Raw genomic sequence first — 13064 nt, forward strand, 5'->3', positions numbered from 1 at the left:
AAGACACCTGAAGGGCATTGGAGACAAAAGTCCGAGGGTGGAGGAACTGGGTAGTGTCTGCCAGATGAAGCAGAGCGCCGCTCACACAGTCCAGTGTTACAGGGACAGTAGGAATGTTGGCTACTGTTCATCCAAGGAAGCACAAAACCCAGAGCATCCAGAATTGAAGGGAAAATCCGGCCAGCGGCATGGCTCCGCGAACTCCCAAGTGCAAAGGGCACACTTGATGTCCAACCTGCAGGCCGGGCCCACTGGCTTCCCGGGTCATTGCCGTCAACCGGGGTCTCTTTGTACTGCTGGGGTGGTCCAGGACACTGCCAACCCTGTGCTCCGGGTCCAGCCTTGTTGTCCCTGGCCCCGCAAGCCAGAGCCTTCTCTCCGGGCCTCCCTAGGAGGCTGTTTCCTTTGTTTTGCAGATGAAGGCCCCCATCCTTTGTTCTGAATCAATGTGCTCCAAAGATAAGCCCCAAGAAAACAGTTGTTGCCTTTTGACACTGACAATTAGAATCATTGGAAAATGGAGAAAACAGGAAATGACAAATGTTTTTAGTGACCAGGAGGAAGCTGTGTCTGAAAATTGCTGTTTGGTGACAGACATTCATGAAGGATGGCCCAGGCAACCTGTGGCTTTTCATAAGCATGCTTATGGAAGCCATCAAATGACTCATTTTTCGAAGGCTGAAATTGTCATTGTGCTTGGCCCTATTGTGCCAAGTGGCACTGACAGGGCAGCTTTGGTGGGCCCTTTTCAAGCCTGGGTGTGCTTCCCCGATGCTGGTCACCTTGCCAAGGTTGAGTTGGTGCCATCGACAAGTCTCCTAGAGATCTAGGGTCCTGGCTCTTCCCTGTCACACCTCCTCCCGGTCCCACTGAGCCAAGGAGCCACATTCACAGACAGGTCTTAGCCGGGATAGTGATCCAGGAAGTCATGGAGCTGCTTTTCTATAAGCTTCTTGCTGATGTTCAGGAAGCTGCAAAGCCGTGGCCCATGTGTGGGGACTCATGGCAGGGCTAGTACTTCATTCATGTGGTAGTCAGGAGAAAGAGGCAAAATGCTGGTCCAAGTCCCGCTGCTGCCCCCTGGCACAGCTGAGCCCAACAGGGCCTCCCAGCAGGCCAAGCCAGTTGCTGTGTCAGCTTCGCCCTTCAGCCACCGCAGGTGAATGGCTCCTTTAAGTCCCATGGAATCACCTGGATGCTTCCTCTCACCACTGCAGGGTAAGAATGGCCTCAGGGCTTGTTCAACCACTTAATCTGGCAAAGGGAGGTGGAAGATAGAGGTGAAGCAGAAGGGCGGGTGATCAGCAGGTGTCCACAAAGGGTTCCTGGATTTCACGAAGATTCAGACTGAAGTCGCTGGCCCCGCGATCTTTGGGAGGAGAACATTCTGACTGGGGAGGGGATTCCAATGGAACATCTTCTGGGAGACACCAGGGGATGGATCCAAAGCCTTACTCTGTACAGCACGTTGAGGCAGGGAAGGAGAGAGGGAGGAAGGAAGGAGAAATGGAGGTAGGGAGGGAAGGAGACAGGGTGGGGAGAGGGAGAGAGGAAGGGAAGGAGGGGAAAAGGACGGAAGGAACAGGGCAGGGGGAGGGGCAATGGAAGGGAGGGGAAAGAAGGACAGAAGGAGGAGGGAGATTTCTTTTCCTACAACTAGGAAACTCCCGCCTCCTTTCCCAGCAGATGCAGCGTGCCCCCGCACAGAACTAGCCTGCCATGCAGCAGAAGGTACTCAACTCTGTGTTAGAGGTTCAAAAGTGTATGAGCTCTAGTATCTCGGTTTGTTTATTACTCCACTAGGAAAAGCATCTTCTTTTGTAGTTTTTGGAAGCCAGATCTGGATACATCTCACCCATCCTTCTGACTTTTCCTTTGAAATGACAGGAAGACAGCATTCTGCATGGAGACTATGAAATCAAGACCTGAATTCTGGGGGCTCCCGCATCCATATGGATGGGGACACCTCAAACTGGCCACGGCCCATGGATGAAGGCAACGTAGACACTTCTTCAGAAGCCTTGTCTGAAGAAGTGTGGATGTTCTTAGGTAAAAACTCTCCTCCCTCTGGTGTTAATCACAAACCAGTGTCCTCCTACAGGTGAACGTAGTCCCTCCTGACTCTCAGATCCCGTGACTCAGTTTCTTCAGAATGCTTCCAGAGGAGGAAGGACCAATGGGAGTGATGACTGTGCCATCAGGCCACCTCCCCTCCCTTCAAATCCTAGAGGCCAAGATCTGGAGGCTGGTGAGATACCTGCCCTTTCGTGTTGTCTTTGCTCGATGCCTTTCTGGGCCCTAGTGCAGCCAGAGACGTGTGAGCCTCATTGATTCTGGGGCCCCCAGAACAAATCTGTCCAAATACCAGATGGGAAGAGATAGTTTACTTGGCAGCCCAGTGTGTCCCTTTGTCAGTCAGCTGACATTTCTCATGGGTCTACATTGGGCCAGGCTCTTTTTCAGGAATAGAAATAGCACTGCGCATCTCTATTCATGGAGTTTACGATGGAGGGCACACTGACGAGACACAAGTAAGTTGAAGATCATTTTAGATGATTACACATCTTCTAAAGAGACTACGACGCGTGAAGGGATCGGGAGCCGGTGAGAGGATGTGGGGGACGGCAGAAACCTCGGGTTAGTGCGTGGGGCCCTGAACATAAATCAGAATCTGCCACGCTGTTCTTTAAGCTGAGTGAGACCAGGGAGAGAGGGAAGCAGTGGCCTGCTGGGGTCTTTCTTTGCCCCTCCTGGCCTCTGGCACATGAGCCGAAGACCTCCTCCATGGTGATGGTGCTGTCCTGGGGTCTGAACCAGTCTGAAGTGGTCACTGGGGGCTTCATAAATCGACGACATCAAAGGCGAATGACAGAAAGCTATAGGTTTGCTTTTTTAGTCTCCATTTTCTGTCTTTCCATTTGACCTCTGATTGCATGAACTCTATTCTAACTCCTCCCTGGTCTCCTCGGTGGTTTCAGGGCTGCCTGGTCCCGGAAGGGCTTGGTCTAAATGCTGGGAATGTCCCAGGGCAGAGGAAACAAGTGTCTTTGCAGCTTGCCTTTCTTCTTCCCCCGTGGTGCCTGCATCCTACGTCTGGCCTTCCTGAGTCACTGGCTGAGCTGGCGAGGTCCTGTCCCTCAAAGTGTCCCCAGGTAGGAACAACTTTCGAGGCTTAGTAGGGAAGATTTCGGGGCCGAGCATCTGCCCCAGCCTTCACTGCTGGGTGGAAGGCCTTAGCTTTGGTAGTGACATGGCAAGTGGGGGGATAGGAATTCACAAGGTAAGCTAGCCGGGATACTCTTGTTTTTGACTTCCGAGGACAGGGAAGGGCAAGGGGAACACAGTGACATCCTGAGTGGACGATGTCCCCATCTGTTTTTGCTAATTGTTTCCCTGGCAGCGCTGTGCTGGACAAGATTTCTCAGGTTTCAGCTGGAGAGCACTGTGACTCCACGAGTACACAGAAAAAGGGGCAAAAAAAGAGAAAAAAAAATCAATAGCCCTTAAACGGAAAGCACTGCTTGTTCTTCCAGGCCGCGGCAGGCAGATAGAGAACAAGGCAGTACGTACCGAAGCAAAATTTCCATTAAAGGCCAGAATCCCAGAGGCCTTTTCAGCCTGATGACCATCTTCTGATCGCTATCACTTAGAAATGCTTGCTTCTCCAGTCTTCTTGCAGACAGGGCAGATGTTCTACGCACACCGATATTTCATGCACCAGAACACCACCACCGCGATCAAAATGAAATTCTCTGCAAAGGCCCACTCTGGCTGGTAGCCACCATCTTGCTCTCATGACCACTAATGTGCCTCTTTAAGGGCAAGTCAAGCCATTCCTTCTAGACTATGCAGGGTGATCCAAACTCACGGCCACGTTGGACAGGCTTGGCTTGGATTCCTTCTGCCTGCCTTACCCAGGCCACCAGTCCTCCAGTGGGGAAATCCAACTTCCCACTTTTAGGGTACGCGAGTCCTGGGTGGGGCGAAGGAACACCTCGGGGGCGGAGTCCACAGTGGCTCGCTGTCAGGAGAGGCAGTTCCTGAGCACCCACCAGGCATGGAGCAGGCAGGCACTGGGACGATTCGAGGTGCAGAAGCGTAGCCCCTGTCCCCCTTGGGCCTACAGTCTGGCCACAGGGACGGGACAGACAGGCAGGGAAGGAACTTGGGTGCTGGAAGGTGGACGGCAGGGAGGGAGCAACTGCATCTGGGGCAATCCCCACTCATTTCCCTGGAGGTGAGGCTGAGGCACCTGGAGCACTCTGCTTGCTTGGGTGTCGTCTCTGCCAAAGATTGGCCAGGACACGGTAGAGAAATCTCTCCTAGGTATACAGAGCTTTATGGGCTGTCACCTCCTGTGTTCCTCCCAACAACCCTGTGAGGCAGGCGGGCAGGCTGAGCAGGGGACTGCGCCCCGGTTGACAGATGAGGAAAGCGAGGCTCGGGGGAAGTAACTTACCTACAGCGTCGCAGCTAGGCAGTAGTGGAGCGGGCACCTGCCTCCAGGCCTTCGGATCCCAGCCGCCCCAGGGCGCTGCCTCTGAGGTGCTGTACGAGGAGGTGACTCGGGCCAGCTCATGAGCAAAGGAGCTGCCGGGCAGGAAGGACTCACTCCCCAGGGCCTGGCAGGATGGGGGCTGTCGCCCGAGGCTGACCTGGGGGGGGCTGGCTTCCCAAAGTTTGCAGGCTTTGTCTACATGAGTCTACAACAACCGATTGAACAATCCATCAGCTGCTTGGCCACAAAATGGTTCTGACTGATCTTGTCACTTCCCTGACCGCCTAGCTGGGTCATTTGGGTGTTGTGGTTATACACACCAACTGGTCTGGGGTAACAAAACCAAGTAGCTTTGTGGTCTTAATTGTCTTGGGTCACAGACTGCTTTGAGAATCAGTTAAAAGCTATGATCTCTCTCCACAGAAAAAGCATTTACGGTGGTGTCTCCCCCTTCCCAGCCCACCAACACTTTACATATAATTTCGGGGTTTTTCTGGTCCACTTAATACCCATCCGTGGATCTCAGTTAAGGATCCTCTGCCTTGACCGGCCACCGTCATGTTGAAACTGGGAGTAAGGCTAGGTCAGATAGCTGGTTCATCAGCAATGACCTTGACCAATCTTGTTCCCTCCCCACCCCGTTGCCTCCCACAACAGAGCACACGGTTCTCAACTGGTTTGTAGGTATGTGTGTGGACATGCTGAGGAATCTGCAAAACCAAATGGTGAGTGCAAAAACCAAACAGTCAAGTGGAAGTCTCACAAACGGCCGCGTCCCGAACTGTAGTCCTCACTGCACTTCACCTTGCCAGGACCCCAAGGTTTCAGGACTTCTGTGTGGGTGCAACCTCCCCTTTCCATGGTATTTTGGAAGACAGGCGTTTCATCAGAATTGAACGTATGACCCAATTCTTTCAGCCAAAGGCAATTAAAAAACCCCACACTTGATATCCATGTCAGAGAAAGCTTCAATACTCAAATGAGCTACTGAGATAACCCTGACATCCTGACGAGCACACCAAGCACTTGGCAATAGTGGTGTCCAAAAGTACCAGGGTGGGGGGCGGGGAGAGCCTGCCTTGACGAGAAGTTCTTCTTTCTGCCTGAGACAGCCTCTTCACACTCATGCTTTTAACACCTGAGCTGCTAGTGATCATCCGCGTCTCCTACCAAACATCCCAGTAGAAAGGGACATATTTATCCCCCATATCTAAGCTAAACAGTTGGAGATAGTTCGATTCATTGCAAGAAAGACGTACTAAGCACCTGCTGTGGGCAAGTCTCTGCAGTAGATGATAGGCCAGTAAATAGTTGGATGCATTATTCGATCAACAACAAGAATTGCCACCACTAAATTTATCGAGCTCTTGCTATGCATCAGGCATGATCCCAAGTGCTTTCAATACTTTCAATATCCGGTCTCACTCAGTCCTTTCAAAGGCCATATATGAGGCAGCAACTATTATTGTCTTTAATTGACAGATGAGGGCACTGACACCCAGAGAGATTAACTGAGTTGTCCAAAGTCACACACTAGTTAATAGCAGAGCAGGATGCAAACTCAGGTTTACCTCGTTCCTAAGCCTACATGTAGTTTGCCATGGTGTGTGTGTAGTCATTAACTTGTCATATGAAAAATAAGTTTTGAAATGTAGACTATTAAAACATGCAATTGAGAAAAGTACAGCTGATATTTTACAAGGGGGCTCTAGACAAATTTTAAATGATGAATTATAACTACTTAAAGATGGCACTAGGAACATAATCTAATACCTGGAGAGTTTTAGAGATTACACCCCCACCCCTTACAAAACCAAAAACCCAAACCAAAAACAACAGGAAATATTCTCAGCAAGGCACTTAGGAAAGAAAACTTCTTTGCCATTTGACGGTGTACCAACTGTGGAAGGCCCAGTGCCCTTCTCCTTAGGGTAGGGTTCAGTAGAGAGCTAAGTTCACTGGCCATCTCTAGCTCCAATTTGTCCTTGGACCAAGGACATCTAGGACAAGAGCAGAAATGTCGCTTTCTACAACTGACAACTCTTTATGCCTGCATACCCAGCTCCTTGATCACCTTAAACACGATGTTATATTCACAATGAAGTTTTTACAATCTCAATATGCAAATATTACTAGAGTTCCGGTTACCTGTCCATTCCATGATGATACATTGAAAAGCAATGAATGAGGCTTATCTGTGAGCTTTTACTCAGGAATCCTTGAAAGCTTCATGAGACTTCTAAGATATTGGCAATGGATAGAGAAACAGGAATCCTGCCCTTCCATAAGCATTAACATACAAGTGCAATGCCTCAGTATTTCATCATGCAGAAACAACTGCAGATGGCACAAAGGAATGACCAACAGTGGAAGATTCCTCCACAGTTCTTTTCAGCAACAACTGGCAGTGGACCTGGAGCCACTCATTCAAGTAGAGCAGAGTGGGAGCAGACAGTTTGCAGGCCAGTGCAATCCCAGTTAAAAAAATGAAATAAACAATAACATTCGATCTTGACTCTAACTAGGAGCTTTATAGCTGGTGCTCATGGGTATTCTCCATTTAATTTGCAAAAGAAACTGCTTATCATATATCCTTTCATCGTAAGGCCCGAGTTCCAAAGAAGAGGTCGTTAGGGACAGCTCTACTAGAGGTTTCCAAACATAAGGTACATCCATCTCTTTCCTTGGAATCATGAAAAATCGCAGAATAACAAGTCCACCAGTTACTGGTGGCCATGAACGATAATAGCTCGTGGACTGGCTGGTTCCATGTGATTCCAAATTTCATAGAATTTAGACCATGGGATGGGTAATGGTGCCTGACTTCATGAAGCACACACCCACTCAGCGCCCTGGACCCTGGGCTACCCATGATTACAACAAAGCTGGCCCAGGGTCCCTTCACCTGAAAAATCCTGCAATGGCTGGCGACTGTCTATAGAGATACAAGCACATCCTGCTAAGCCCTGTCCCTTGACTTTCCGTCCTGCTGACAGCCAGGTTCCATAGTGCCATGTACACTACCCTCAAGTGACACTGAACTCCATGTGTGTTCAGCCCTCTGCGCCTATGCTCCTTGATTCACCTGGCCTGGAATCCCCTTTCTCTATGTTTCCACTCTGGGATTTTTATATGTCCTTCAAGATCCAGCTCCTCTACCCTGGGAATTCTGCTCTCCTTTGGTCTACCTCTTGTAGATAAATACCTCTAGCTAAACTTGCTGAGCCAAATCTTAATTGTCTCTGAATCCCTCTGGTACCCAGACAGTGCCTGGCACAGACAAGGGGCTCAGCAGATATTTGGAAAATCCAATCAACTTTACTGTTATGAGTTTGGCATGATGTCCCAGGCACTTGGGAGATGATAACCTGGTGAACACTGTGCTGGCCTCTTTTTGGGATAAACTGAACCTTGACCCTCATTTAAGCACATCTACTCATCCATTTTCAATGCCGTTGTGTTAATAAAACCCATCAATAGAACAGAGAAGGATCATAATCACTCCATGAAAATAACATCAGCTAACACATTTACTGGGCACGCACTCTGTGCTGGACACTGAACTCTGTGCACACATGCATTTAAGACCATCTCTAGTTTACAAGACAAGGAAGTGGACAAAAGCTTACCCAGGACACAAAGTAGCAGGTGGGGTACAGACCTGGATCTGATTGACAGAGTGACTAAAACCCAAGCAGCTCCTGGGTTTGGAAATGTAAAGGCTCCTTCTCTGCACATGGAGAGAAAACAATCAGGGGTCTCCCTTCATTCACATGGGAGTAGCTCCACCTTGTTGGCTATTCCAAGGCATCATCACCATAGCTCAAATGGGATCTGGTAAAGAAGTTAAGATTAAGACTAACCCCTATAGATATGCAGCTGCTTTGCCAGAAGTAGACAGAAATTGCTCGGACTTTCTAAGTTACTGACTGGGTTAGATATTGGTCCAATCTTCTCTACCACAGAGATTCAGAAGGAGGGATGTGTGCATTGGCAAAGCTATAGTTGTACACTATAATTCTACTGGTTTCTGGGAGCTTGTGGATTTCTAGACTTAATCATGCAGGAGTTCAGGCAATGAACCCTGAATTTGTCGTCTCTTTTCTTTCCCTGGTCTTTACTAAGTATATACCAGGCAAGCAGAGAAAGCTCGGGAGAGGTAAATGGAGACTTGGAGCAGATTCCAGAGACTCTCAGGAGTTCAAGGTCCTTCAGGGCTGGGCTGACTTCAGAAGCCAGCCCCAGTTGTTGAGGTCACTAGTTAAGACGAACATGCTAGGACACAAAATGTTATCCACATAGCTCGAAGAGATCAAGGCAGAGCTGTGGAAGATGCTGAGTCTTTAGGCAAATTGGTGAATGTCCCTACCTGTCGAACAGAGGTGACAGGAGACAGTTTTGTAAATCCGAAGTAATACATTGGGAAAGCAGGAAAATTTAACGTTGAGTCAGACTTTTTGGCTTCTTGCGTACCATTATCTTATTTGACCAAGTGCAAATGAGATTTCAATATATCACAACCATATGTCTATTAATAACAATATGGAAAGCTATATAAGTCTGAGATTTCATAAAGAATAGAATCCCAGAAGTGCTATAAGCAGCATTGTCTACGAAAACTGTCTGAGATGATGTTGAATCAACCTCCTCGAAAGAAAATGTTCTATCCCTGCGCTGTCCAATGTGGTAGTCACTGGTCACATGTGGCAACTGAGCACCTAAAATGTGGCTAGTGCAAATAGAGGACTGAATTCCCACTTTTATTCACTTTAAATTAATTTAAATTTAAATAGCTACATGTGGCTGCTGGCTACAGGACTGGAGAGCACAGCTCTTTGGCATAATGGCAGGTTTTGGAGAAAGAAGGTCTGGACTTCACCATTGATTTGCCATTTCTTAGCTATGTAATTGTGGGGAAGTTACTTAACCTTTCTGTGCCTTAATTTCCTCATCTGTAAAAGGGAGTTAATGGCTGTACTTTATCCATAGAGTGGCGGGGGTTATAAAGACTGAGTTAACGCATATGCAGTGCTTGCATGTTGTGTGCTCTCTCAGAAGGCTGCTTAGTGGTAGTCTTAATGATAACGCCTCTGCCATGTATCGAGCACATTTACAATGCTCTAGGCCTCGTCCTATGAATTTTACGCGTTGGCCTGGAATTGGATGTGTTGCTCTAGGTGTGGTCTCATCAACACAGCTCAGCAGGGCTGTCACTTCTCATTTTTTTATTTTTTTTAGCAAAATACACTAATAATAATGATAAATGATCATTTCTGTAAAATTACAAAACTTTATGGAGAACTACTTAATGTAAGGCACTGTGCTCAGCCCTTTCTTGGGGTCATTTCAATTAATGAATTCTCAGAACAATCTTAAGTGGGAAGGTAATATTAGGATCCCATTGTAAAGATGAGGAAACTTAAGCACAAAGAGGTTAAATGACTTGCCTAAGGTCACTCGTTAGTAGTGACCTTGCCAGAACCTGCACGAGAACCTAGATATGGTCTGACTTCAAGATCTATGCACTGAGTTTTGCTTGATCGAATTGCGCAAACGAAACCTCGCATTTGCTCTAAGCAGACCAACAGCAGCAAGAAGATTCTGGAAGGCTGCTAGGGGTCCACAGCTGTGCAATGGTCTCTGGGCTAGCTACTGTGTGACCTAGTGTTCTTTTCTTTTTACGACTGTATCGTAAAATGAGAACTCCAAGTTAGGGAAGTTCTGTTATGATACATGCGGCATGGGGGTATGAGGGAGATAGCACTCACCAAATAGATTCTGCAAAGAACTCTAGGGTAGCCCCGATCCCACCTATATCCTTGGAACAGTATACCTATTCTATAGGTATTCTCTATGCAAGAGCCAGAAGAGTTTGAGCTTTTCTGTATTTTTCCTCTATAAATGTATATACAATTTTACTTTAACATTTCAAAGTTTATGTCTAGGGCTGAATACAATTGATGAGGCCCCAAATCAAGTTCACTTAAGTCAACAAGCTCTCAGAGTTGGAATTTAATCACAGGATTGAGTTGAACTTTGTCTCGAGAAATAAAATAACCCCACAACACAAAAAGGTAAAATTGATAACGTATAAATCAATTAAGGAATGAAGGGATATATTTTTCTGTACCATTAATTCCAATGAATAAGCAAGTAGCCTGTTGACTCCCTGGGCTAGAGACTATGGCATACCTTCTTGTAGTGCCAGGCACAGAGCAGGTCTGTAGTACATTGCCATTTAGGCTGGCCGTTTTCTGTGGGGGCAGTTTTGCAGAGTAGCCAGTGCTGCACCTGTAATCAGTAATGCTGGGTCATGAGGTAGAAAGACTGCATGGTTGGCCAGGCTAGGTGGGCCACTGAGAATCATCCCGGAAGCAAGCTAAGGTCAAGTGCACTGCTTCGGGGACCATCAGGGGCTGGGTCAAAGGGCAAGGACACCAAGACTCTCTGGAGTCTAGGGCTTCAGTAGCTGGGAGAAACAACGGTTCTGACAGCTTCTGGAAGTTTACTATATTAGCTTGTGATGATGATGGTGATGATGATAACATCTACTATGTACTGAACAGGTACAATGTGCCGGGCACTGAGTGAAACAGTGTGCAGTTTTTATCTCCCTTTATCACTGCAGCAACCCGGCAAGATGGGTACCATTATTATCTCCATTTTATAGGTGAAGAAAATAAGGATCAGAGAAGCACAAAAACTTGCTCAAAGTCACACGGTAAGTAAATGGCAGAGCTAGAAGTTGAACCTGGGTCTCACTTACTCCAAAATGTAGCCTCTTAATTACCAATACTAAAAATGCAATGTCTAAAGCCTAACCCTCATGCTTATGCATATCCTCTCCCCCGATATCTTCCAGTGTCTCCCTGTGGGTACAGTAAGCACTGCTGACAGTCCCCAGGGTTCCAAAGGAGCCATCCAACTAACTGTCACATTCGGGCAACCGAGGAAGGGAGAGGCAGGATTTCCTCTGGAGACTTCCGGATTTAGACAACAGATTTAATGCACGCATCTAAATCCAGTCCCTCCCCTCCCAAGGTCCCACTAAAAGTACAGTAAGGGCTTGGTTTCATCTGCAAAGACAGAATCCCGCAATGGTAAGGAGAAAGCTCTAGGAGATAACAACATCATAATTTGCAATACTCAAAAGCAGCTAGACCAGAGTCAACTGACTACACAGCCCCAGGGAAGCTGAATCACAAGACAGAAAGGAGTAAAGCAGAAAAACAGCTTGGTCTACGTGACAGAATCTTCATCAGGCTCATGATAGCAGCCCCAGGTTGTCTCAGGAACTGAGAAGTGAAGTGAACAGGGGCGGCCAACATAATGGGGTAGATCCCCGGATCCCCTCTCTGAATCTACGTCCCTGGGGTTCTGCCTCTCTCTCACATTGTCAGAGATCTGGCTTGACCATTTGCTGCTGAAGTTCCTGCTCAGCCTTCCACATCCTGCTGTCTGGATTAGCTGGGGACTCTCACTTCACCCCGCAGAGGTGTTCTGCTTTGACCTACATCTGGAAGCTGGAGGTCCTGGAGGCAGACAGAGCAGCCAAATCCCTCTGGCCGTACACCTGGGTGTCCAGTGCCATGGCCATGATCCTACCCAGCATCCTGATGGTGGTGGGCACCATGCATTCCTTTATGAGGACATGCTTATAGCCACCGAGTCCCTAAACAACTGAGTCTGTAAGAGGGGACCTGGTGCAGCTTCTCTTCTTCTGGAAGCCTTCATCTAATAGTGGTACTATGACTCTTTGCTGCTTATGGACACACTTAGATGTGCTCGCCACTCAGTTATTCAAAACAAAGTGATTGCTTGTTTGAGTTCATGAACAAGAGGTGAAACTATATAGAAATGCGTTGACTGTCGAAATCAAGACAGTGGTCACCTCTGGGGAGAGGAAGTGGGTGTGATCAGAAGGGTCACATGGAGCTCTACTCAGGGGATGACAACGTTCTACTTCCCAACCTAAATGGTGGTGACGCTACACTTCTTTAAATTGCATATAGGCCTTGCATACTACTCTGTATCTGTTTTATATTGTAAAAGAAAAAGAAAAAGCTAAATATACAACTCAATGTCTGTAATGTGAAATATATATTTCTGCGAAGAAAAAAAATAATGAATACTATGTTCCAACATGTTAACAGTAGTTATCCCTGACTTACTTAAATATTATATTCTTGATGTTTTCTGCATTTTCCAAGTTTACTACAAAGAGCACATATTAGCCTGATAATCGAAGATCATAAAACATATTGAAGAAAGACAAGGTCCCCATCTAAGATTGAAACTAATGAGGATCAACACAAGACAGATGGGATGAGCCATCTGTGGAAATCCATGCAGAAGACAACTATCTGATGAGATTGGTGATGTGCCGATCTAACTAGGACAAGCTTGAAGCTCACCAAGGAGCCTAGCTGTGCTCCTGGAGTCGGCTCTAGGAAGTCAGGATAGTTATCTTTGGGAAGAGGGAGGGCTTCTAAGATATTTCAGAGTTCTACTTCTTAATCTGGTTGATAGATACATAGGTGATGGTTTTATATGTTTTATACGCTCT

General features: G+C 47.3%; 1 protein-coding gene across 7 annotated transcripts in view; it reads right to left on the reverse strand.

The window, feature by feature from the left end:
- The window catches only part of MAMLD1 (mastermind like domain containing 1), a 55599-nt gene that overhangs the window by 5820 nt on the left and 36715 nt on the right, over positions 1 to 13064 (reverse strand). For 2 of the 7 annotated variants that reach the window (XM_025051651.1, XM_015595492.2), the window contains one exon: positions 10691 to 10789. The exons of 2 other annotated variants lie outside the window; for them this stretch is intronic. In XM_025051651.1, the coding sequence (XP_024907419.1) occupies positions 10691 to 10789 (99 nt within the window). Of the gene's footprint in view, positions 1 to 4459; positions 4704 to 10690; positions 10790 to 13064 lie in introns of all 7 variants that reach the window. 3 more of the 7 variants (XM_025051670.1, XM_025051665.1, XM_025051660.1) reach the window with 2 other exon arrangements.

Source organism: Pteropus alecto, unplaced genomic scaffold, assembly GCF_000325575.1.
Source record: "Pteropus alecto unplaced genomic scaffold, ASM32557v1 scaffold341, whole genome shotgun sequence".
Lineage (NCBI taxonomy): Eukaryota > Metazoa > Chordata > Mammalia > Chiroptera > Pteropodidae > Pteropus > Pteropus alecto.